The sequence below is a fragment of the Glycine soja genome, chromosome 14 (genome assembly GCF_004193775.1).
Source record: "Glycine soja cultivar W05 chromosome 14, ASM419377v2, whole genome shotgun sequence".
Classification (NCBI taxonomy): Eukaryota; Viridiplantae; Streptophyta; class Magnoliopsida; order Fabales; family Fabaceae; genus Glycine; species Glycine soja.
Genome location: NC_041015.1, coordinates 799,542 through 826,484, shown reverse-complemented (window position 1 = coordinate 826,484; position 26,943 = coordinate 799,542). Strand labels below are relative to the sequence as shown.

At 33.4% G+C, this 26,943-nt stretch overlaps 4 protein-coding genes and 1 pseudogene across 5 annotated transcripts; 3 read left to right on the top strand and 2 right to left on the bottom strand.

Annotated features, from left to right (window-relative positions):
* Positions 1–1,111: 1,111 nt before the first annotated feature.
* Positions 1,112–5,007, bottom strand: LOC114384796 (zinc finger CCCH domain-containing protein 25-like). The gene is made up of 4 exons (XM_028344592.1): positions 4,803–5,007; positions 3,869–4,138; positions 3,296–3,519; positions 1,112–2,261 (listed from the first exon to the last, which is right to left on the bottom strand). The coding sequence occupies exons 1-4, from the start codon at positions 4,905–4,907 to the stop codon at positions 1,412–1,414; spliced, it is 1,449 nt and encodes a 482-aa protein (XP_028200393.1). The 5' UTR covers positions 4,908–5,007; the 3' UTR covers positions 1,112–1,411.
* A 2,590-nt stretch (positions 5,008–7,597) lies between these two features.
* On the top strand, positions 7,598–9,278 carry LOC114384314 (annotated as a pseudogene).
* Positions 9,279–10,836: 1,558 nt separating this feature from the next.
* On the top strand, positions 10,837–13,903 carry LOC114384753 (probable amino acid permease 7). The gene is made up of 7 exons (XM_028344522.1): positions 10,837–11,055; positions 11,138–11,374; positions 11,591–11,684; positions 11,884–12,098; positions 12,219–12,352; positions 12,458–12,685; positions 12,891–13,903. The coding sequence occupies exons 1-7, from the start codon at positions 10,974–10,976 to the stop codon at positions 13,290–13,292; spliced, it is 1,392 nt and encodes a 463-aa protein (XP_028200323.1). The 5' UTR covers positions 10,837–10,973; the 3' UTR covers positions 13,293–13,903.
* A 211-nt stretch (positions 13,904–14,114) lies between these two features.
* LOC114384754 (nuclear transcription factor Y subunit A-9-like) lies at positions 14,115–17,923 on the bottom strand. Of its 2 annotated transcripts, XM_028344523.1 has the most exons (6): positions 17,550–17,918; positions 17,181–17,264; positions 16,397–16,662; positions 16,120–16,232; positions 15,440–15,604; positions 14,115–14,908 (listed from the first exon to the last, which is right to left on the bottom strand). In XM_028344523.1, exons 3-6 carry the CDS (start codon positions 16,635–16,637, stop codon positions 14,504–14,506), a joined length of 924 nt encoding a protein of 307 aa, XP_028200324.1. In that variant the 5' UTR covers positions 16,638–16,662; positions 17,181–17,264; positions 17,550–17,918; the 3' UTR covers positions 14,115–14,503. The 2 variants fall into 2 exon arrangements, with proteins under 2 accessions (XP_028200324.1, XP_028200325.1); XM_028344524.1 differs by lacking the exon at positions 15,440–15,604 and having other exon boundaries at positions 17,550–17,923.
* Positions 17,924–23,907: 5,984 nt separating this feature from the next.
* LOC114383512 (chaperonin-like RbcX protein 2, chloroplastic) lies at positions 23,908–26,448 on the top strand. The gene is made up of 5 exons (XM_028343194.1): positions 23,908–24,269; positions 24,456–24,547; positions 25,245–25,302; positions 25,849–25,914; positions 26,039–26,448. Exons 1-5 carry the CDS (start codon positions 24,009–24,011, stop codon positions 26,159–26,161), a joined length of 600 nt encoding a protein of 199 aa, XP_028198995.1. The 5' UTR covers positions 23,908–24,008; the 3' UTR covers positions 26,162–26,448.
* Positions 26,449–26,943: the final 495 nt, after the last annotated feature.

Here is a 26,943-nt window from a genome sequence, read left to right as displayed (position 1 = left end):
ATGCAAAAGAATTTATTCCAGGTTTTTCTGTTCTATTTCTTTTCTTTTATTCTTGCATTCATTCTTAAATCTCTTTTTGGGTTTTAATCGCTCGGGAGAGGGTAATTCTCAATAATATTTAAGATTCAATGCATGCATCAGTTTTAGGGGTTAATCGCTTGGGAAAGGGTAACACCTAATAGAACATCTAAAGAAAAGAATCATTGGGTTAGCATTGCTAGGCATAGAATGATAACTCACTGCCCATGCATTTAAGCAACATCTAGAACTTAATCTTAATGCATTTTAATTATTGAATCTTCGCAAAGGCATTTGGGAGATAGGTAGTTAAAATAGGCTTGCCAACGTGAGACATCAGGGGCAAGTAGTCAACAGATGTGGGTAGAACTAATACCATTTCATTGATAATGAATATCTTATTTACATGCATCGTAGGCCAATTGGGTTTGTCTGGTCTTGGCATTTCTATCAATTGTTTTCCCTTTACTTATTTGTTTTAGTAATAGCACTCTTTACTATTCTTACTTTCATTTCTACTTTACTCCCACTTACAAATTGAGAGGTATTGAAAAAGTGCAATAAAATCCCTGTGGACACGATACTCGGACTTCCGAGCTTTACTACTTGTCACGATTTGGTGCACTTGCCAAAGTCTTAACACTTGTATTGATTCTGGATTATTAGATTTAGCTCAAAATTTGTGTAATGTCACATTAAACTTTGTTTTACATTGACATAACATAAAGTCATACCAAATAACTAGTTTCCTAATGTGTTGCTTAAAAAATTAATAAATATTTTTTATTAAAAAAATGTTGAAAGGCATCGAAAATCACTATAGTAATGCATTAATAAGGGTATACAGAAAGATGAATGTCAAAATGTCAGATGCAAATGCACAGTTTAGGAATTGAAGGCCCTCGTTATCTTAATCATTCATATATTACTTTATCATTAAGATTAACACGAGTGCCAACACGAGCGTACTACAACCTAAAAGAGAAAAGAAAGAAAGAACCAATGGGAGCTTTTCAAAATTAAGAAAAAACACAACCCTCGGCAATAGAGAGTTCTAAAACAATCTACAATCTTCACGAATTAATAGACGGTATAAAATCAATTGGTCATCTTTACCAAATGCTTTATATCCACAACAAAAGTTCAGTTGTAGTAACATTAGAATTCAATAAGTAATACTAAAGCTGAGCATGACTATGATTTAACCAGGAAGCCAAGAGTTACAAAAGCATAAAATCAAATTATAAAATAACTCGTTCATGCCACAAGGAAATCAATATCCAGCTAGTAGAGATAGTAAATTGACAACTTGAGTGAAAATATCTTCCCTGACAGCATAGTTAGTTTAAGGAAAAACTTAAACATGGCTAGAAACATCAGTATATGGGCAAGTTTAATGCTGCTGCGATCCTGATGTTGATGTTCCAGATTCAGCTGGGGCATGTGCAGCCTGTCCAGACCCTGGCTGCATAGAATGCTGATAAGGATGATTTGCAGCTGGTGTCTGGGATGGAGCCACTGCAGCATTGTATGGAGATGCGTACTGTTGATAAGGGGAAACTGGTGGCATATAACCATATGGAGGATAATACTGATGATGATATTGGCCAGGTGGAGGTGGCATCATTGGATGGGTATAATTTTGCATTTGCTGCTTGTCCGAACTAGGCTTGTTCTCCCCTGACCCAGAAGGCCCACCAGGAGGACCATCTTGAGATGCAACAAGAGCACCCATTCTTTGAGGATCCATTGATGGGTAGTAGCTTCTTTCCTGCTGAAGAGGTGGTGGTCCTGGTGGATTGTTATAGTAAACCATTCCTTGTGTTTGGTCCTGGTTCTGCTGCTGTGATATCACTGCCCGAGGCAACAATCCACTATGAGCCACAGAAGCCTGCTGCCTTGCTTGATCAGAGCCATCTGACTCAGGTTTCGATGTCTGAGGCCTGCCCCACATCAGCTTTAGCCTTAGGCCCTTAATGACCAGTTTGTTGGAGAGTTCTTCAGCTGCCTTTTCTGCACCTTCTCTGGTTGTATATGTTACAAAAGCACAAGCCCGTTGGAGAACCATTTTGATGGATTCGATTTCTCCGTGCGCATAGAAGTGATCCCGCAAATCCTGCTCAGTGACCCTAGCATCAAGTCCACCAACATAGAGAGTTTTAATGCTCTCATCTTCAGGAGCCTCCAGAGTGTTCATCTCCCCTGCCTTGCCAAGTAGCTTCAAGGCCACTGGATCATTCACCCTGAACGTTTTAAAGCATGAACAGCAAACTAATGAAGTCAAAAGCATTAAGCAAAATTAAAAACACCATCAACTAGAAATATCATCAGAATCTGTAGTCACAAGGAAATCATGCAGAGAAAACTAAGAATAAGTAGAGGATGCATTAATATGAGATTGAAAAGGAATGATCTTTATACACATGATGCACAAAAATATAGAACCAAAAGGTTATCCTCACAATAAGATATTTGATGGCTGTTGACTGTCTGCTATATCATTTTTGGCCAAGATGGAAAATTAAAGGTAACATATTATAAAGGAATCATCCTTCCTCCATGTCAAAAAATTCTCTTTCTAAATATTGACAAGTAGCAAAGTACAAACAAAACGTTCTTAAAAGTACTAAAAATTACAGGCTAAGGACAATGCAGGCAAGATAAGCCATTCCACTTCACTAAATACTGAGAACAATACATTACACGACTTCAGTTTAGCCACATATAGAAGGCAAAAAAAGAAAGCCAAAATTGCAAGTAAGTGGAAGTTATTAGCCACTTTTTATTAACATAATGACACCGAGCTCTTATTGCAGCCCATGCTACTGAATCAGCTGCCTTGTTTTTTTTGTAGCAACAATTAAGAAAACTTAGTAAGCAATAAAATTTCACCACTTTGGATCCCCAAATATTAATGTCAACTAGTGGTTTTGACTTGTATATCTGACCCCACTTGGTGGAACAAGGCTTGATTATTGTTGTTTAAAACAAAGCTTCCTACAAGTAAAACTATCACATGACTTTGCTGGAAAAAAAACCTGCAAGCTTATTATCTTAGCTACATAATAGTTACTCACACAGAACAACCACAAAAGAACTAAGTGAGTGCCTAATAAACCAACAACTATATCCATCACAGAGATAAAAAATGCTTGAGTTGCTGCCCAGTGCCAAATGCCAATGCATAAAAAAAACTAAATTGGAAAAAAAAGAGCAATTGAAAGAGAGATTGAGTAAGAAAAGTCAAAAGAAGGAAGTCATTTTTAACCATACATACCCATAATAACGATCTTTAATATTTTGTTGAGACAATTCCCCAGTTTCTGGCATCTCATGTCTATAAGGGCACTCAGCTCCTCTGGTACACTCACCCCTAATGTAGAAACTGCAAATATGTGCCCGGTTTCTTTTGTAGTATGGTGTTGTTCTTTGAAGCTTCAGGATAGTATCATTTGGGCGTACTTTACCATAAGAGGATTCATAATCTATACCAGCTCTAGCCTGCACCATGCTTTTATTCTTAGTAAAAGGATCACGGTCAAGTAATGGCCAAAGAGAACTGAGTCAAAATAGTATAGTCTTATAGATTCTAAAAAAAATGGATAAAGACAATTTGAAATTTTAATAGCTGTTGTCAAATGAGAATGTGAAAATTAGAGTTCCATGGTTGAGAAATTCTTCATGTAAAAAAAAAAACTCCATAATATTACAAAAACCATGCAAGCCACAAAAATAACAATTCACTCATGACTACATACAGAATGACTTTAAACCCATAACTAGTTTTCCAATCATTAATTATGTTCAGCTATCATCAACTAAAACATGACTTAGCATGAGAAAAACATACCCTACGGTCGTGCTCTTCAGCAAAATACTCCCGATTAACATCACTTTTTGGAATGGCATCATGGGAATCAATATTGAGAGCTGTGTCCCGGACTTGAACTGGTAGTCCATACTCAAGATCCAGAAGGCACACTTGACAGACATTTTTCAATTTACTACATGTCTGACAGATCTCAGTTTTCTTATATCTTGCATCTCGACCAGGTCTCCATCTAAAAACAGTGAATGGCCGTGTACAAATCTTGCACTCCTTGTCATACTCAGCTCTTGTCTGCACCGAAAGATAAGCATAATGAAAAGCAATTGAACAAACAATTGGATTCCCACAATCTCATCTTTAATGGAAGATGCTGAAATCTGAAAATTATTAACTAAGCACATTCATGGACTCCCTCGACACCATAGTTTTTCATAGTACACCAGTAAATCAACTATACCATTTTAAATTTCAACATTAACTACTCTGTGATAAAAAAAGCTTAATGTTTCATACTTCAAAGATGAAAAAATTGAAATAATTAAGCTCTTTCATTTGAAAAGCCCTAGAAGAATTAAGCTAAGATGCTCCAGGAATCCAAGTTCACACATTTGAAAACAAAACCATTGGCCAGCCTGAATAACATACAAGGTTTTAAACTTAGCAGTTGCCATCTAGAAATTTCTCATTCTCAGGATAAAAATACTGCAAAGCGCAAACCAAAACTATTGAATAAATTAACTCTTCAATTCTTAGTAGCTGGTCACATGACGAGGTTCCACACATCAAAATCTGACTCAGTTCAGTTGTTCCTTCAACCTTTAATTCCTCACCAAACAATCATTATTATTATTACTATAACTATTAACATTCAAACAATAACTCATTCAATCTCGCAAGAACAAAAGAGAAAAATAAAAATAAAAAACCTAACAAACGAAGAGGATTCGAAACAGACCATTCGAACATAGGGGCTGTCGCCGAGGCAGGATTCGCAGATGATGGGGAAGTCGGAGCGTTCCCAACCGTCGGCTTCGTGATCTCTGAGCAACCTATGCGCCATGCTTAGGGAAATAACGAAAAGCGCTCGCTCGTTGAACCAAAATGGAAGCTGAAGAAGAAGAAACAAGATATTACGGTTCTGTATTTAGCATGAAACGGAAGGACCCCATCGTATAATTACATGATTAATTATGACAAAAATAATCACATGATATAATCTTATATGCAATAATAGAATTTTATTTTATTTCTACATACAATTTTTATATTTATACAATAATACTCTTTATTTATATTAATTATATTTTTGTGTTAGCAAAAAATATAATAATATTCTACTAAAATATTTATTTGATTAAATTAAATTTTTTAATTTAATTATCAAATAAATTATTTTTTTTACAAAAATTAAAATATTCATTTATATGATTTTCATCAGTTTAAGATTAAATTAGTAGTAATTAATTATAATTAATTTATTAATTAAAATAGATGTCTATCAATGTTTCTTAACATTCGGATAATGAAGACAACTCTATCAAACTCTAATAAGTTAATATTATGATTAATCAGTGAATGACTTAAAAAAACTATTTTCTTTTTTCATTTAATTGTTTAGTCCAAGATTTTAATTCTATCATAGAATTTCAAATTCATGACTTAGTGTTGATGTATTCAGATTATTGATGTTCTATTCACAATAATTTTATGATCAAGGATAATTAAAATTAAAATTATAAATGACTTAATTTTTTATTATCATGATCTCTATTATAATAACAATTCTTTAATTTTAATCAATGATTTGTCAAATTAATAATTTAATAAAATAATAAATATGATAATAAAATAAAGAATAATTTTTTATTAAGATTATAACAGGATGAATGGAATCTTGAATATACATATTTATTTCTAATATCATTCTCTATGAATAAAAAAGGTTTAAAACCAGTAAGAGTGTATAACTTTTTTGAGAATAACATATATCCCAAAATATATTATCATAATCTCTTAACAAACATGAAAATATTAATTATCACATTCATATTCGTGGAAATAAAAGAAGATGACGTGAAACAATTATTTTCTTAATTATTGAAGTTTTGTTTGATGTTTATGGAAATTATCGAGCAATGGCAGCTTTGCTGGGTAAGGGTAAGGATTATTGGACTCTAGTTCGTGATGATTGGATTTGGGAACTTTAGCGATGATACATACTCTTTGGCACAAAACAAGGTTGAAGTAATCTCCTCTTTGTATGTTTTAAAATAATAAGAAGCAAGTTTTGATAATTGGATATCTATTCTTGACATGGATTGTGTTATTACTAACAGGTATGATGTTGTGTTGGTTCACTTTATCCAAGTCTGCTTTCCACTTAGTAGTCAACCCTCAACCCTCATTTCTTGCACATGATTGAATCATTGCTATTGGATAGGCTCACGGTTTTCACTTTGTGCAAGTATACATTTTTCAATTATTTTGTAATTTTTAGCATTGAAATTCTATCAATTTGTTTGCTAACCTTATTTAATTGTATCATCTTATAGGCTTATTTAAGGAGGAAGCTCCCCTAACTCTTACTGCACCACAAATGCATAGATACTACGGTGACAGCTTGAATCACATACAACAAACAAATCAATTCTTTATTTCAAATTAGAATAGATGACTATGTAATAGATATAACTAGAGATTTATTGTAATCATTTTTTCATTTATATTTACTTCTTCATAATATATAGATTGATTAGTTAGACTTATTTTGAACTATGATGATTAATGCAACGGAATTGGTTTTGGTCTTGTCATTTTATTTTTTGTTTTTTCAATAGCAAAGTTTGTCTGTCAAAAAATACTGGTATATGTCAAAATACACAGCAGAAATGCATTTATGTTGTGGCTATTGCATAATGGAAATGTGTTGCTGTTGTGTGAGGGAATGCACCTAGATGCACAACGAAAACAATTTTTTATTATGCAATACACAAGAAAAACATGCTTTCATGGTGTTAGGAGGCACGATCTTCTAATGGAATATCATTTTCGTTGTACATCAAGGGCACACTCCTGACGCAACGGAAGGGAAACACGTCTTGAATGTGCCCATTGCATAATGGATTTTGAAAAAAAAAAATAACAAACACAATATGAGAATAAAAAGAAGAAGCGAAAATGGGGGTGGGAATAGCAAAGCCCTTGGGTTAATGGAGGATGATGCATGAAGTTGAGTTTCTTTTTCGTTGTTGTTGTTTCCTCTATCTCTATACTACGTTGTTGTTTTATGGTGTCATGCTCTGTTCTCAGTATTCCTCCAGTAGGGTTTTAGTTTCAGACTGCATTCTGTTTTGCTGTTTTTAGTTTTAAGTAAACTCCTGCTGCATAGTTTTCAAACTCAAGAACATCTCAGTTCTTCTCCAATATCTATCACATTTGTATTATTTCAACTTTTTAAGATAAACGGAGAAACTTAGCTGTTGAATGTTGAACTTGGTTATTATTGTTTCTTAGAAAATTGTCCTCTTCTAGGCTTTTGACTTTTACTCCCTTTCTCCTACAGCTGTAAGCAAAGATATCTGATCTCATGCCACTGCCCTCTTGGAAAATTAAATAAATTCATTAGATACACTTAACATTTTACCATCACTTATATTTCCTACAATATTTAATTATATGCAGATTTTTTCACCTTGAATTCAGTAACGTAATAAGATTATATCATGTATTTTAAGTTTTTAACCACTAAAGTTGGCGAGTAGTTTATTAGCCTTTTGTTTACAAAAGCCCTAGTTTTAGTAACAGTGGTAAATGCCTTATTGGTTTGTCATCCAAACTGAACCTAGTTAGTGCCTGGTTATGATGGTTAGAGTCACTTGATTGAGTGCTAAGATAAGAATGCCTTAGGCATTTGTTTAGACATATAGTGCTGCTTAAATGTATGCACTATATGGTTTGGTTAGAGTCACTTGTGTTCTGGTTTCTTACTAACATTGTATAATCAATCTGATCAGCATTGCAGCCATGTTTTTGTTAAGAGCATTTAGACAAACACTTTTTGCCGCTGCTGCTGCCAGAGTGCCAGATCAAAACCTTATGCAACCCCCTTCAGGAGTTCTTTGAGGCAGACAGGAGCCATGATGATGACAAACCTGTTGTATATGGTATGCACTAGGCACCTCTTTTGTTCATTTGGATTTGGGATGACAATTTTTCTCTGATTTTCATTATGATCAGACTTGTCTAGTACAAAAATTTCTGATTTTCTTCATTGGCCTTTGAAAGTTGTGCCGTTTTTTTTTGCTCTGGTTATGAATCTGTTTACTTTTTTATTTATTTGTTGTTAGGTCGGAGTTGGAAGGCATCGGAATTGCGTCTAAAATCTTGGGATGACCTTCATAAGTTGTGGTATGTGTTGTTAAAGGATAAGAACATGTTGATGACTCAACGTCAGATGCTTAATGCACAGAACCTGCGTTTTCCTAACCCTGAGCGCATCCCCAAGGTACTACTTCACTTCTTTTCCCTTGTTCTGTGTTGCACAAATGTTGCTCTTGGCCTTTTCTTACCCTTAGTTATGCCAACGTTTGGCATAGAAAAATCACAGAAGTGGTGCTTTTATTTTCTTTTCATGAACAGTGTTTTGTATAGTTTTGATTAGAGAGAAATCGAATGTTGCCTGTTAAACTCTATAATGGATAGTGTTGAGATTATAGGGATTTAGGTAGGAAAGGAAGTAGAGAGAATATAAAAAAAAACTTCGTACCTCATTGCCCAGAGGCTCTTCGCTATGCGAAGGTATAGAGGAGGGATATTGTACGCAGCCTTACCCTTGCATATGCAAAGAGACTGTTTCCGGATTCGAACACATGACCAACAAGTCACCAAGGCACAACTTTACCGCTACACCAGGGCTCGCCCTCAGAAAGAATATATAAATTAATATTTTTTTTTGTTACCACCCTAATTAGGGTCTTAATTCCCCAATGATACATTAAGATATTTCCAAAAGCTTGAATCCTTGTGGATTGGTTATGAAACTAATCCTTAGCTGGAGCATATAGTTTCTCGTTCTTTCCCAAGAATATATTATGCGGGAATAGAACTTATTAGAAACTAATATTCTGATAAATAAGGAAACTAATCAGTAATTCTGTGAATTTATTTTGTGAAGTCAGGTGAGAAAGTCAATGTGCTGCATCAAGCAAGTACTTACCGAGAGAGCAATTGAAGAATCGGATCCAAGGAGATCTGCTGAGATGAAGAGAATGATAAATGTTCTTTGATGACTTGAAATGGATCTGTTCCTGATGGCATATTATTGGCTATGTTGTTAGAATGGGACATTCTAAGAATGTAAGATTGCTGACTTGAGGCAGTTTGTCCTAAACATTGTTCACAAAAGTTATTGATGGATTCTTACTTGATTTTGTTTAAGAGGCAGTCTCAACAGAAATCTAATCGACCATTTATTGTTCCCAGCACTCTAGTTATTTCAAAAAGTTGCATCTCATTTTAAGTCACCCCTTATTTTTCCATATACGAGCAAGTATACAGTGGTTTCCAGGACAAAACTCCGGTGAACCAGTGAAACATATGGTCCATTATGGACCCATATCTTGTGACCAGATTATAGAAGCTTTTTTTTTTTTTTTTTTTATAATCAATACTCTCATAAATAAAAATATTCATTCTTATAAAATATCGTGAGAACAATAAATATTATACATTAAAAAAATAATAATAAACACAAGAATTTAATGTAATTCAATACTTTTGCCTACGTCCATTGAACCGTCACAAAAATATTTCACTATCACAAAAATGATTACAAGATTGTAACTTATCTCAACTAAATAATGTATTACTTTACAAACTTAAATATCTCACTCAATTATTACTGATAATACTTTCTCACACAAAGACATTTTTTCTCTTAACAAAATGACTTTAGTTTACAATCTCTTTTCTCACACATTTTCTCTTCATATGTGTTATATATTTCTCTACTAAGAAAAAATCCTCACCAAGTAAATTATTTTGAAAGTTGAAATAAAAAAACCTGCAATGCAATCTATACTTAATGTTAAAAATTTAGTAAAATACAATCTTTTACTTTAAATTTAATCATTTATAGGTTAATGATAAAAAATTAATTTTCAATATACATCCAAAAGTTTGTTTGGAACTCTACTTTTATGGTTGCGTTTATCATCTTAAAATATAATATTGTTTTAATCATTTAGTCTCGTTCTATTTTATTGTTGCGTTTATTACACGGAAATATATTTTATGGGGAATATTGTGTGATCTTTGATTTTATTTTTTAAATTAAAAATGTCATTTATGGATCATATACTAATATGTATAAAACATAAAACAAAAAATTAATTATATTCCTTTTTTGTTTTATTCTATTTTATCTATCAAACATTTTTTTAGTATTTTTTAATTATGAAAAATAGTATTTTCAAAAAATAAAAAATACAAAAATTAATTTAAAAATACACTTTAAATCCTAAATTGTTTTTTCGGGTTATGTGTATTGTACTAAGGTCTAATGTGCAGTACTGTCCTGTGTAGATTTTGAACATGGAACATGTTTCTCGTTCTTTGTCAAACAACGATGCGAGCAGCCCAAACCAACAACAAACACTTAGGACTGTCTCAGAGTGCGAGGACTATCTTCTATAAAATCAATGGAAGAAAAAAAAATAATTGAACTAAATAAATAAATAAATAAAAACGAGCCTTGTTTCTTAATGCATTATCAAGGATCTAAAAGGAAAAATTATTTACTGTATAAATCATAAAGAATGAAAAAAAAAATCATAAATAATACCATTTTTTTCTTTCCAATTAAAGCATTTATTTCCCTTTAACTTTCTTAATCATTAATCAATGTTGTTTTCATTAATAATCAGCGTTTGTAAAAAATAATAAAGAAACAGAAGATATTTTATTTGGCTGACTAGTAGTAGCAGCCTTCGGCTTTGCCAGTAATTACACATGGGCTTTTGACATTTTTGCAGAAAATTCCAAATTGTGTGTTCCCATTTTCTCCCTCTCTCTGTGGTCTCGGGAAATGAAGTGACAAGATAGCATCTGATCTGATATAGGTGTGAAGATGGATGTGGCAGCTAAGTCTGAGTCAAAGGACAACCTTCCCTTGTTACTCACCCAATCTGCTGACCCTCTCAAAAGGACAGGTTTGTGTTGTGTTCTCATCTTTGTGCAGAAGTGAAGTATAACTAACTAACTAACTAACTAACTCACTAACATGTGATGAAGGGACGGTGTGGACAGCAGTGGCACACATAGTGACAGGGGTGATAGGATCGGGAGTGCTGTCTCTGCCATGGAGCACTGCACAGCTTGGCTGGCTTGCAGGCCCATTCTCCATCCTTCTCATTGCTTCCATCACTCTCTTCTCTTCTTTTCTCCTATGCAACACTTATCGCCATCCCCATCCCGAATATGGTCCCAATAGGAGTGCCTCCTACCTTGATGTTGTTCATTTGCATTTAGGTACCTACCATGTACAGTTCCCTTTCTTTTCTTCTACAATATAACATCATATCCATGCTACCACCACCAACAAGTGGTTGGTGGTGATGAGGGATTAACTCACCTTTGTGAACGATCGAGAATACTCCTTACAATTACTCATTTGGAACTTTTAATATGGTTCTATATTGGCTGGAATTTTATTTATAAAATAAGATCCTCTTTCGGTGGTAACAGGAATAAGCAATGGACGGCTCAGCGGCCTTCTTGTGAATATAAGTCTGTATGGTTTTGCAATTGCCTTCGTCATCACAACAGCTATCAGCTTAAGGTGTGTTGATTCATCACTTATCTTACTGCTTCCTCTCCTGTTATGTCATTTCCTTTTCTTTGTTCTTCTTTTCATCCGTTTGTGCAAAACAAGATTTTTACACTGGTACTCCACTAAGGAAGCATGAGTCTATCCCAAGAATCTCACCCTATGATTGCCAATATTAAACTTGAACTGCTATTTTTATTTGTGGCTGCAGAACAATCCAAAATTCATTTTGTTACCACAACAAAGGGCCTGAAGCAGCATGTGAATCTGTAGATGCATATTATATGCTGCTTTTTGGGGCTATCCAAATTGTTCTCTCACAGATACCCAACTTCCATAACATCAAATGGCTGTCGGTTGTTGCTGCAATTATGTCCTTTACTTATTCTTTCATAGGAATGGGGCTTTCCATTGCTCAAATCATAGGTATGCGTATGGGGAGTCTTTGCCTAGGCTCACAGCTTATGCATGGACGTTTGCTTGAAAAATATATGTTGGACTAATTATTATGTAGAAAATATAATTTTATGAAAAAAATTTGCTCAGAAAAAGGACATGCTGAGGGTAGCATTGGAGGAATCAGTACCTCCAGTGGAGCTGAAAAGCTATGGCTGGTTTCTCAAGCACTTGGTGACATATCATTCTCATATCCGTTCTCCACAATTCTTATGGAAATACAGGTACATACCCCGTGAATTCAGATAACCAGAGGGGGGGGGGGGGGGGGGGCGGTGGGGGATTTTACCTATTATAAAGACTGATATAATCTACTGCAATCTTTGAAGGATACTTTGAAATCACCTCCACCAGAAAACCAAACCATGAAGAAGGCCTCAGGAATAGCGGTCACCGTCACTACATTCGTGTACCTCAGTTGTGGAGGTGCTGGATATGCTGCCTTTGGTGATAATACACCAGGAAACCTTTTAACAGGTTTTGGATCCTCCAAGTTTTATTGGCTTGTGAACTTTGCTAATGCTTGTTTAGTGGTTCACCTAGTTGGTTCATATCAGGTACATATAAATATAGAGATACCATGTCAATAATTCTTAGTATGGTGCTCCCATTTTATATCTCTTCAATTCCTATATTCTCCATCACCTGTCTTAGGGTAGTGTGTTATGAAATCATCATATAGTCTACTTGTATGTACTATTATACATTATAGAAATTAGAATGCATGTTCATTTAAGTGTGATATACCTTGTTTTGGTGCAGGTGTATAGCCAGCCTCTTTTTGCCACTGTTGAGAATTGGTTCCGTTTTAGATTCCCAGATAGTGAATTTGTGAATCACACATATATGTTGAAACTCCCGTTGCTTCCAACCTTTGAACTTAATTTTCTCAGCCTGTCTTTCCGAACTGCTTATGTTGCATCAACAACTGTGATTGCAATGATATTTCCCTACTTCAATCAGATTTTGGGGGTTCTGGGTAGCATCATTTTTTGGCCATTGACCATATATTTTCCGGTGGAAATATACTTGACTCAGTCCAGTACTGTATCATGGACGACTAAGTGGGTACTGCTTCGAACTTTCAGCATTTTCGGCTTTTTATTTGGATTGTTCACTCTTATTGGATGTATTAAAGGTATAGTAACTGAAAAAATAAGCTGAGAAGCTTTGAGACCTCTCCAAGGAATTAGACTCAGGTAGCCTACATTTTTTTCTTCCACTTTTCTCGTTGCAATGGCCTTTCCACACATTAACTCAGTTAGTAACTTGGAACCATTAGATGAAGACACGATCTTTATTGAACTGTTGCAAATGCAAGGAATAGGAGATTGCACTGAATCCAGTTGGACATTAAACGTGCAGATTCTCTCATATTTTCAATAGGACTAGTGGTTCTGTATTTGGTCACATGCGGAAGGTATCCACTACTGAATGAATGAACTCAAACTCAACATTTCTACTTCCTCGGTTCTTCTTCCACTATGTTATACAAACAAATTGAAAGTGGACTTTTTTTTCTATTTCGTGGGGAAATTTTCAGCTCTAATTGATTTTTTGTTTCAAGTCTTATCGATAATATTTAGATTAAGCCAAGCTTGCTATAATTATAAGCTCCTCACAAGTGACCCTTCAATGTTGTTGACCTTTTACTTCAGTAACTTTGGTGGAACCCGATCTTAGCTTTGGATAGGATTCCCTTTGGTAAAAAATACAGTATTTGATGTACTAAACAATCTATTCCCTTTGTTTAAATTTATTGTTAAACTGCAAAACGTGCATGTTCTCTGCATTTCCATTCAGAGCATGACAAAATTGGAGTATTTCAAGAAACGTGAAGCATTCTGTGTTTGATTAGCCAACAGTTACTGCAAGTTTCGTTAACGATATAAGATCAAACATTCAAACTTTAGTCGAACTAATGACCTGATGACACACAAAAGAAAGGTAAAATGTCAAAAGCCTAAGAAGAAGCGAATACAATCATGCAGCAAATCTCTCATATGATGTCTCTTATTTAACATTAATAACCGGTGAGTTACATAAAATAAAGCCGCCATAGGAAAGCGAGTCAGTAGATCAAAGAGTTTTTTTCATCAAGTCTTCTGATTCGTTGGCTTGACTTTGCTCACTACTATCTTTGTACAAAATGAAAAAGAGAATTTAATGAAGGACGGGTTGATTTCAACAACACAAGTATGATGGTCCAATCAATCATATTCTTCTCCCCATATCATGAACAGCAGAAACACAGCCAAGAATGATTTGCCGCTTGACATGCAAATTGCCAATGTTTACAGATAGATAACCAAGGTACTCAACCTACTACTACACTAATTATGTACCAACCTCAGCATCAAACTCCATGCAATGGTTTACTGAATAGCAAGACGCCTCTGTGAGGTGTGCTCCGACGAGATGCTTCCCCGTTGCTGACCTGAACAGTCCCCTTCCTCCGCTCTTTCACCCGAGTGCAAACAAGAAGTAGATGATGACTGCAAAACATTTGCATAGTTGCGTTCTTCAAATCTCTCATGCACTTGAGATCCTCTTGCACCTTGTTGCACACTAGGCGAATTCCAGGTCTCGGCAGAATCAGAGGGTAGTGATCCAAAACCAGATGAACTAATTGACCGTGACAATGGGACTTGGCCAGTACCCATATCCTTTTCCTCATTCATGTGGTTTGAAGCCTCAACTTCAGTTTTCTTTGCAAAACGCCCTCCATTACCTCGTGCTCTTCTTATAGCATGCTGATGCCGGGATTCATGAAGATAAGGCTGTGAAGAAATAGAAGTTAGTATAGTATGCCCGAGGATCACAGATTTGCATGTACACAATATTAAGTACACAGTATTATACTAGAAGCCAATCTGTCTCATTGAAAACAAATTTTGATTTTTGACACATGTTTGGTGTAAACCTGAATGAAGATAACATCTTATTCTCCTTAATTTATTGAGTCTTCAAGATCCATAGCATTTCACATTTAGGTAAAGCAGCACTCTTGTTAAAATCTTCTACTGATTTTAAAATGTTCAACGGTTCAGAGGTTACTAGATTTCCAATTATCTTACTTTGGTATCCTCTGTAGATATAAACACAGTTAAAATTCCTTCATGACGAACTAAAGTTTTAGCTCTGCAGAAAGGAAATTGGTTGTAGAACAATGTAAAATAAAATAAGGGAACAAATATCCCAAACCTGAAATGTGTTGAGATATCACTTTCCAAAATAGATAAGGAAATTAACTACAGAACTATAGAGTAACAATCATGCCCACAGAAGCATAAGCTGGTGGACATTTGTACCTTTCTGACTTTTATTAATTTCTTTTCAAGCTCTGCTTTGGCACGAGCCTGTCTTCGTCTCAGAATTCCTTGGTATTGTTTGGCATTCACATAAACAGGCTCTTGAGCCATCTCAAGGGGCAAAGCCATTCTGGCATGAGGCATTCCTATAAAAGGGGCGTATCCCTAATAGTGAAAATATAATATGGTTATATACCATTGCAGTGATATCCCAATGTCACCATTGTTTGAAACAGGAAAATAAACCAAATTGCATGAAACAAAATTATCATGTAATAAGAATCTATCCTTCAGGTTTATTCACAAACTACATTTCTAACCAGACTGATTTATGGGAAATGCAAAACAGTGAGTTTGACAAACTACATGTAAAAAAAATTTATGTATGAGCACTGGTTAGTCTCACATGCCAACTGTTGGTGCACATGTGCTATCATCATGCCCCCGTAATAAAGATTTGAAGCACATGCCTGTAGTAAAAGAATTTGAAGCATACTAGGATCCATTACAAAAGCATGCAAGATTCGACAATAATTTTTCCAATAATTGAATTTTCATCATTGACATGCAAAAATCAGCAAACATTTATTCTATTAAACATAGTCATAAAGCTATGATCTTTGCACCCTCTCTTCATGCTAAAAAATAAAATAAAAAATAACAAAAGGGCAAAGCCTTACAATTGAGTGGCCAACAAGTTCCAGTTGTGGAGCCTGTGTAAGGCAATCATCACGCACCAAAGGTGCAGATGATGAAGAATGTTGCAACGCTTGGTAGTCTTGTCCATAATTTCCTTCCAAGAAAAGAATATTGTATTTCAGTATCCTCGTAACCTTGTAACACTTGGACTAAAATAATAAAAATCAAATCAACATAATACGGGCCACTATATATAAGCAAATTTTTTCTTTCCTTATTTTAATGCTTATATTTTTCTTTACAATAAATCTAAAGCACCTGATTGATTAGGAGCAGTGGGTTGTGGTTCTTTAGTGGCATCATCATCTTCTTCACTGGATTCTGAATCACCATTAGGGCGTTCAAGTGAAGATGAATTAGATATATTCACTCCTGACATTGCTTGGGGGACAGGATTGCACTGAATACCTCGCCACCAGGGTTCAGAATAAGATTGGTTAGGTGCAAAGGAACGTGGATCAGACCTCAGTTGATTTGCAGTTTCAGATTTGGATTGCATATCTTATCTTCAGATCCCTAGCTCCCTACAAATGAATATTGGATTACAAATTTTATTCCTTACGCTAAAACAAAAAAAAGGCAAGATAAATAGAAGTGGATAATGACAGTGGTTATTCCCCTTTACAATAAGAGACCCTCCAATGGAATTAAAAAAATGGATAAACAAGGTATTTCTGAAACAAAATCACGCGAAGTGAAAACTATAGCCATAATTGTCTCAGGAACGTAGATGTCCAAATCTTCTAGAGGTACAAATTGATCAATATGATATCAAGCACAACTCACAGAAAGTTACAATAGTGCTACTGCTAGTTCATAGCTTCATTAATGAATGAAAGGCTCTTAAAATGCAGCATGCTGATTGATAGTAAAGCCACATTAAAAAGTTTCATAGCCTCATATGTGTAAAGTTATAAGACAAGTGCAACTTAAAGAAAATTGAGAAACCCATATTCAAAATTATTAAAATTCATCATGAAAAGGTAATACTTGTTAAGCAAACAGAGGCTTAAAACAAAAATAGTTTCCATTTTGGTCTTACTTGATCTTCAGCAGGAGCCGCAGCTGTTTAAAGGTAAATATAAAATCTTTCAACTCTTGGTCAGTGCCCAGCAACCAAATGCCCCTAGAAGAACAAAATCATAATCAGCAACAGTTGTTTCTGCCATATATTTAGTCACACAACCAAACAGCACCAGGTGATATACTGATATTCCAACATGCAACCATAGCTATTGTTCACATAAGCGGATACACACTAGCTAGTGAGCTACATTTAATAGAAAACCACCAAAATTTGGAGTTTATCTGATCCAAGTACATGCACCAAAATCCCAATTCTCCCACATTTGCAACCAGAAAAACATTCACACATCACATGCCATAGAAAAAAAATAGGTTTGGGTGATACCTTGCCAGAATTCACACATGCAGACACAGAACCATTCCACTCAGGTTACATAAAGACTTCCCCAATCAAGCAAATACTAACCCTAATCCTCAAAATCCCCCAAAGACCAAATTTCCCAATTGATCAATTAAGGAAATTAAGGGGGTGGAAGGCAAATCAAAGAACTTAGCTTTCTCTATAACTAGAATTTGGGGTGTTGAATGTTGATATCTCACTTCAGTTGTGATGTAAGAGGATAAAGGAATTCATTCATGAGTCAAAGTGAAAATAAAAAAGTAAGAAAATCTTAACAAGACTAGCAAATGTAGTCCAGTGTTGGCTTGCATGTTTAAATTTGAAGTGACATCTTGTGATGACGTCAGCATCACGTTTCACGGAGAGGGGAAGGGTGGGTGAGGATAGCAGAGCCCCTGAAGAAGGAAAAAGGAACACAATTTCTGGGGCACGTGACACGCACTTGACTAGCAGAATCCGGTGAACGCGTGGCCTAAGGGTGGGGACCATAGCGTCCGAGAATTGACAGCAATGAGAGACACGTGTCCATTTTCCTTTGCAAACATCTTTTTTTAGTTTCCTCGGATCAATAATTGATTCTCCACCATATAATAATATTTTCTTTACTTTAAAAAAGGGGGAAAGCTGAGCCTTACCTGCCAGTGAGGACTGAGGTGACACTTATTATCACGTCACAGCCCATAAACAATTCAATTTATTATTTTATTACTCACTTCTAAATTAAACAACTTCAGATTGCTTGCAAAACGTGGCAGCACTTTTTTAAGTCCTTGTCGTTTTTTTCTTCTTCTTTTTCTCCGAGTAATTTAAGGGCTTCGTATATTTTTCTTAATTATTTTTAAAAGTACTTGCCTTTTATTTTATTTACTACTATGCAGTAAGAATTTACCTTTTAATCATGTTTGTTTACTTTGTAGGGTCGAATTCAGTTCGGACGATATCCATTCCCTTTATTTATATATATATATATGATTTACAATAAGTTGAATGCAAATACTAGTTCCACGTGGAAGATCACAAGAAAGTAGTTTTCTTTCTGGTATAAAATCAGAAGAAAATAATGAATTTACTCTATAAATTTAAATGTGTTTCAATTTTAAAAGTGAAATAATATAATAATTTAATTATTTTATAATTATATTGTAAAAATTATAAATTTTATAATATTTAAGTTTATAAACAATATTTTGAATAATTTAAAATATAAAAATTAATTAAAGTAAATGGAAGTTATTGAAATCAAGCATTATTTAAATAATTTCTATTGTATTCTTAAATAAATACTTTATATTATATTGACACTAATGTGCGATGAGTTGTTATACGTATTTAGTATTATTTGTGAGAAGAAAATATACTAACTAATAAATAAAAGTTACGCTTTGCCCACATATCAAATAGTCAACAATTAGCTAATGCTTAGTGGCTTTCTATAATGAATCCTTTTACAGGTCTACAAGGTATTATTATTATTATTATTATTGCCAACAACAACGGTGAGTTATTAATGTTGTAAGCATACTACCAAGTTTGTCTAGTTGTTACCATGTGTCAAAGTCACTCTTTTTATTTTCGTTACCTTAATGCATATGTGTCTAGACACATAACATACATGCATCGAACTCGCTATTCGTCCATATATATAATATCAATACTATACGAAATTATCAAGAAATGGTTGTTATTGTTGGCATATTTTGCTGGGTGTTGTTATGTGTCTTGGGTTGAAGTTGAATATTTTTGGATTTTGAATTTTGTTTATGATGGTGTCGTTTTTAGATGTAGACACGTCGTAAACTAACTAGCAGGTTTATCTAGATGTTGTTATGTGTCAAAGATACCTATTTTTTTAGTTGGTAGTAAAGCCATCTTTGTGTGTCTAGCTAGACACATGACATGCATGTAGTGAACTCGAAGTTGTTTTTCTTTTGGATCTTGAATTTTGCTTATGATAGTGATGTTTTGTCGACATTCATGTGCACTCTCAATATATATATATATATATATATATATATATATAGAAATGTTGATGTGGTTTGGAACCCACTTATTTAACTGACAAGTTAACCTGATCAATATTAAAATAATTAAATTTGGTAATGTTTTAGAACATCCTATATATTGTGATAATTAGCTTCCAAAGATATCACTACTTTAGGGGTTAATTGACTAAATTGGAACATTTTTAGAAACTTCCAACCAATATAGGATTATTTTCAAATATTAACCATATGGGATTTGTTTTGACTATTGATTTAAATAACATGCCAGTCAAAGTAATTTTTTTCATGACATGCAAGCATTTTTGTTTTTTTTTTAAAAAAACATTCAACTAAAAGTCTATAAAATATTTATGTTGGACATGCTAATTAATCAACTTATATGTCCAACATAGACACTACATAAACTCTAAAACATTTGCATGTGTATCATATGTACAACTTAAACTTATCAGAGATATAAATTATTCGTGTTATCAATATTAATTATATAAGATTTAATATATTTATATTCTAATAATAATAATTTTTTATTTTTTTCCATTTTCTCTCTTTCACTATCTGCTTATCATGAATTGTAACACAACTTGCAGGCACTATTGGCAATTTCAATTATATTTTTTCAACACAAAATAATTACATGCTACCTTTTCGCAATAGCGCGTGTTCAGGTTGCACTGTTGCTTCCCATTTAGTCGCGTTATTATACACTAAAAAGTAAAAACGCAAATGGTAGTGGCGAACTGGCTTATAAGCTCCATGTCTGCATGATGAACTACGAAGGTATAAGACATGTTTATATTTTATCAGTAATAGAGTTATTTAAAAAAATATATGTAAAGTTACTTATATGTTATATGATTACTTAAACATATTTTTAAACTAAGTGGATCTAGCAAACTTTATTTTAGTCCGTTGAGTTGTTGTAAACTTTTTCTGTTTAAATTTGATTTTTATAAATAAAAAATATATATCTTAAATTTTATTTTGTACATCAAAGGAATTTTTTTTATTAATTGAAAATTAATCTCTTTCAAAGTTGAGAGATTACTAAAGTGGATATAACTATTTTCAACAATTTTTTTTCATATATATAGTAAGAAAATTAAATCATAATCCGTATGCTTAAAAAACTTATTGTCTGTCAACTATATGCCAAATTTTGTTAGTTTCTATATATTGTATTTAAATTTACACATGATTAATTCAATAGGTCAGAAAGTATGGATTCTGGCCTCTATAATATGTACATCTTTTAGGCCCATTTTAAGAGATCATATAAATAAATAAATAAAGTTAAAAATTTTGTAAGTACAACTACCCCCACACAAATAGATCTTGGAAAGAATCATACATCCTTATACAAGGATATTCCTTAATTATTTCGTTATACATGTACAAAAATATTACCACATATCACATATGGCACACCACACACAACATTCAATTCGTTTCTTTGATCTATTCCTTTACTCCGAATAAGGTTTCAAAAGATATTCTACGACTATAATTTTTAATTTTGTTTTGTTAAGATTTTTGAAGTATTTGTAACCGTAGTTATATATATATTTATCTGTAATTTTTTACAATATAATAAAACGACGAAAATACGTACAATCGTAATTTAAAACCTTAATTCCAAAGTATCTATCTGTGTGCATGAGTACATTTACACACGTAAGGGTGTAGCTACAAATAATGATTATAAACCAAGTAGCCAAAAAAAAAATAGTAATATTCGGGGGACACTATATAAGTATAGATCATCAATTCCACTACTCTTATTTTATCAGAAAAATAAATTCCCGTATGAGAAATTTCTTGAGATTCTCATTCTCCAACCAGAGAGACCCCTTCATTGGATTTGCATAGACTGTGGGACCGAACTCAGAGACACGTATAGTACAGTCACATATCTGACAAAATTATTTCAGATTTTTAATAACAGTTCACTTTGATTTCATTTGTCTGTTTGAAAAACCAAAAACCAAAATACACACACTTATTAGTGGGATTTAGGCATACCAATTACAGCATATGAATAAAAAAAATACCAATTAGAAATTATTGCCCGGAATTAAACTCCTAAAAATACAGCCTAGATGTGTCAAAATACAATCAATACATCACGAAATACTTTCTCCATCTCATCTCATTATATTTTGGTTTGTCTCAAAACATGTTTCATTTTATAAAATTAAATATATTAATTATTTTTTCCCATATTATATCAATTCGTTTATTGGCATATGATCACCTGAATATTTTATAGAATTTATAATTATATTTTAACTCTTTAATTTGATAAGATTAATTTTGCCAACGAAAATCATTTTATCATTATTGATGGAAGGGTCTTCTACCCACACAATTTTTTTTAAAGACAAAAGGAACGTAGCGACTAACTAAAAATATCAAACTTATAATCATCATCAGTTGTGCAGAAGAAATTAGTAGAAGAAAATAAAATAAAAGATGAAATTGAACAGAAAGGAAGTATATATATATATATATATATGATAATATGATCGACTTTAACTTCTCTCAGAGCAACCACTTGACAAACTATGTTTTGTTTTGTAGAATTCCAAGCTATGACGCTCAAATCTAAAACCAAAACCACTATTCTTTGCACTCATCACAGCACCCTTCAAATTAAGGTCAGAAGATATATCTTGTATATATAACAGAGAAAAAAGAAAATAAACTAAAAATCTATATCTAGTTAGGAGAGCACACGTACCCCTAGCTAAATTTAGAGACAGACAAATCCTACAAGTTGTTACCCACCTAAAGTTAGCAGAAAGATAGGGTGAATAACTGTTCCTAAGATCAATCACTACAAAATCCTCTAAAGTTCTCAAAGCATATACCTCTCATTTGCAAGAGGTGTAGAAAAAACTAAAAGCACATAACAAAAGTCCATGCATCTTCTAAAGTGTCACGAGATCGTCTACTTATATATATTAATTAGCAAACAAATGAAACGGGAAGATCTTGAAGAGCAAAGCAGAAGAAGGTCTCTAAGTCTGGTGGTGCAAAGAATGGTTAGGGTGATCTACGCAAAGAGCAATTAGAAAGCACCCTTGGCTTCTTTGGTGCTGGAGGGCATGTTGAAACTTCTGCTATCTGAAACTTATCACCTTTGGGAGTGGAACACACAGCAGCATCCATGCCCCTTTTCTTTGGTGTTTCTTGTTTTCTGCTCTCTTCACGCTGAGTGAGTTTTGTTCATTGATCCAAAGCTATTCAGCCACTGTCACTGACTGCGAATTATTTAATTGATTAAGAGCGTTCAAAAATAGGAGCGTTGTTCTCAGAATTTTTTGTCTTCTAGTCCACGTGGCATCACCTAATCTAATCAGAATCACACCACCCCTCACAGTTTTCAAATTGCTTTTTTGTTGCTTCTCAATATATAGGATCCTAGAAGTTGTTTGGACAGACGTGCGTCATGCATTTGCTCCTATACATTAATTCCTACATATATTATATGCATATCATGTCACATTTACCACTGTTGAGGTACAATAACCAACAATTTTGTGCAAGTTCTAATCAATTTTGGATAGGTAAACACAAGTCAAAAGGAGTTTTCATATAAATAAAATGATTGACTAAAAAGGTTGGGAGGAGAGGGAAATGGAAAAAAAGGGTAAAAGAGTATAGAGTTCATTTATAAGCTTTCATCTGCTTGCTTGTTTAAAATCTTCTAAATTCTTTTAAATTGGGATAACTTTAAAATGTTGATTAAAAAGGGGGATTATTAGTGATTACACAATAATTCCTCATTTTATACTCATTCTAGTAATATTCAAAAACAAGAAAGAGGTTTAACATGAAAAGTCAAAACGTTTAGCTCATTCTTATTCCTCATTAATAAAAAAGACAAATGTTAAGTTAATCACTATATCCTAAAATTATCAATGAACAAACTTAAAATAAAAATATTTTTATTAGGAGACAAAAAATTACAATATACATAATTATTTTTTAAGTTCTCTTATAATTTATGTAATAAACATTTTTTCCTTTAATTTGTTAATTAATATCTTAATATATTAAGAATAATGGTTAATAATATCCTTAAAAAAATTATAAGAAGATCTTCCTAGCTCTAAATTCATTGAGATGATTAGAATCTTCTGAAAATAATACTTGAACAATTCCATTATGTTATCCTTGGTAGTTGCTAGCAGGGCAATAGCCATGTATGTTCAGTTGACTCTTTTCCTTCATCATATTTAAATGTCACGCGCGATGTGTGTGCGTGGATTGGTGACAAACCCAAGTGTCCAACTAATTGAAAAAGGCGACGTAATTAGTTTGAAAAATTTGGACCTCAGAATAATTGTTTGGTGAAGATTCAGTTAAAAATCCGAGCTTGGTTTTCCAAAAGAGCATGCATCTTCCATCTTTCATCTGTGTTTGAGGATAGGATAGGATGGTGGGTGGTGTATCTGTGGCGGTGGAGTCGCAGAGTTGCCCACGTTTGTACGTGGATGCTCTGCCCACCACCCCTAGTATGAGTGTTTTGTGTCTCAAGAGGAAGCACTTGCTGAGCCTCACCACTTCCTTCGTTCAGAGTCACAGTGTTAATACAATTTTCAACAAGCATTGCAGACACAAGGAGAAGACTAAGAGACTCACTATTGTCAATGAGCTCGGTGGTCAATATGAGGACACTTTTCATGATGTCAAAAAGGTACTAGTACTTAACATAGTCACTCCCTTCAGAAATTATTAAATAGTCCCAAACTATCATGTGTTAGGAATATTTCAATGGCATGTGAATGAATGTTTAATTAATTAATTGTTTTGCTATGAGTATATAGTATACTACTATTCCTTGCTTGCAATTTGACTGACTTCATATTTAATTTGGATACAGCAAATACTCAATTATTTCACATACAAGGCTGTGAGGACTGTTCTTCAACAGTTGTATGAGATGAACCCACCTCAATATAGGTGGTTCTATAAGTAAGTGAAATCTATGTTGTTGTAGTTATATTGCTAATTTCCACTCAAACTTCTATGCTCTTCTGATTACTATTTATTTTAGTTTCAAAAATATTGTTTCCATTCAGTCACATGTTAAGTAAGCTTCTAAATTGTTGACTGATTGAACTTGTGAAAAAGAGAAGATTACATACATTCAACCGTAAGTATCTCTTTTTTTTTTTAATTATTGTAAAATTAGAATACTTTATGTGCGTTTACTACTCTCAAAACTTGCCACTGCCAGCAATGGAAGTGCTCTGGTTCGGTATGATTATTATACTTGAACTGGTATCTCATAGTTAGATTCTTGATCCTAGTTGATTTCAGTCAATCTTTCTTTATGAAAAGTCTAATTAGAATTCTCTGCAGTTGGGGAATTTTCACATTCACGCATTCGACTAATCAGTTGAATGAAAATCGGACAGACTCATACTTTATCTCGATGAATCTAGCTTAAAATATGTATCCGAAATGTAAATGTGTGAAAATTTCCATAAGAAGTCTTGAATCTTGATCGATAAAGCGGTCAAGTAGTAAATCCACATCGATACCTTTCGCTATTTCTAGTTTTCTACAACATTTATTTGGACCTTAATAGATTATTACAAGCAAATAATAAAGTTAATTAACTTTTTGTACACATAGTATAATTGTGAGTTGTTTTCCATGATAACAGTTTCGTTGCAACAAACGACCCAGCAGATGGGAAACATTTTATACGATCCCTCGCAAAGGTATGTACTCTGCTCAGTTATATCATTTGTTGAAAATTTTCAGAGAGTAAGTAGTTGAGTCTTTTGTCTTTTGATTGCTCTTGAAAATTTACTACAATTTTGTGAACTATTGAATGTTTAATTTTTTGAAACAAAAAAGTACTATAAACAACATTTCAAGTGCAGCTCAAGAGTTGCTATTTTAAGCTGCTTTTTCTGTTCATTTTCTTCCTATGCCAAATGTTAAACTGCCACAATGTTTTCCAATACTTATGCTGGTTAAAAGAAAAATCATCCTCGTGAGCATGCTGTGGTCTTTTTGCAGTGCTGAAAACACTTTAAAATAAGCTACTACCGAATGACTCGGTGTATAGCTTAATAAACTACTGATCAGTTTGTGTTTCCTTCCATTCCACACCTCCAATTTTCATGTCTAATGCCTTTGCACAGGATATATTATTCATATAATTTTCTATAAAAACATATTGTTTTGATAATTATGTTTCACAATGTGTTACCTGATAACATTGGAAATGATGTCATTATGTTTTTTGGCTCGATTGGTAGGAGCAACATCAACTTGCTGAAAGAGTGATGATAACGCGGCTTCACCTTTATGGCAAATGGATCAAGGTAATTGAACTCAAAATTATCGATGTCAATCATTTCGTTTGATCTCCAAGGCATGTGATAATCTTCTGTAAAGGGGTGATGCACTCAAAATTATAACCTTTCTTCACCTCTTATTGCCATGCAGAAATGTAATCACGCTGAGATATATCAAGAAATATCTGATGAAAACTTGGAGTTGATGAGGGAACGGCTCATGGAAACTGTAATATGGCCTTCAGATGACACAAACACAGAAAAAATCGGCTGATAAGTTAGGACTTTCGATCTCTTCTTTTCCCTTCAGTCTTTTAATCTTGCCTCTCCCTAGTCTATCTAGGTTTAATTTTGGTTTCAATGGCAATCTGTAAATTGTGTATATCTCTATACCTTTCCATATACGATCCCTTATTTAGATAGTTTGAAATGATGAAGGATTTACAATAGCGATTAAAAATTTTAGGCATTTGTTTGAGTGTAACCAATCGCTAGAATCTATTAGCCATGTTAGCTTCCGAAGTTTATGGAAAAGTAAAGAAATTATCTTTTTTTTCCACAGGGTTGGTTTACTCAATACCAATTGTTTCTTTATTGCACGATGTATGATTCAACCTCAAGCAGAATTACAATTATCACGAACAGAAAAAAAGTAGAAGTGCAGTTTAATTGAAAGTAATTTTCAAAAGTTAAAAACATTCTTATTTTCAATTATTAATTTTCCTCACCAATAAATGCTTATTTTTTTCTAATTTTATTAAGCAAAATAAAGTTCTCAAAATGTTTTGCATATAAAGAAACAAAATTAGACTATCATTAAAAAAAAAAACTGAAGACATTATTGTATTTTACTTACTACTCATTTAACTCAAAGAAATTACTCAATTGAAGATTTTTTAAGAAAAAATGATACAAGAAATATTTTAGATTCATTCTTTAAAGAAAAAAAATCAAACAGAAGTGAGAAATTCCAATTTAATTCTTTTACTTGTATGCTACCACTGTACAAAACAACACATGCAAATAGCATGAACACAAATTGAGCAATAGATCTTA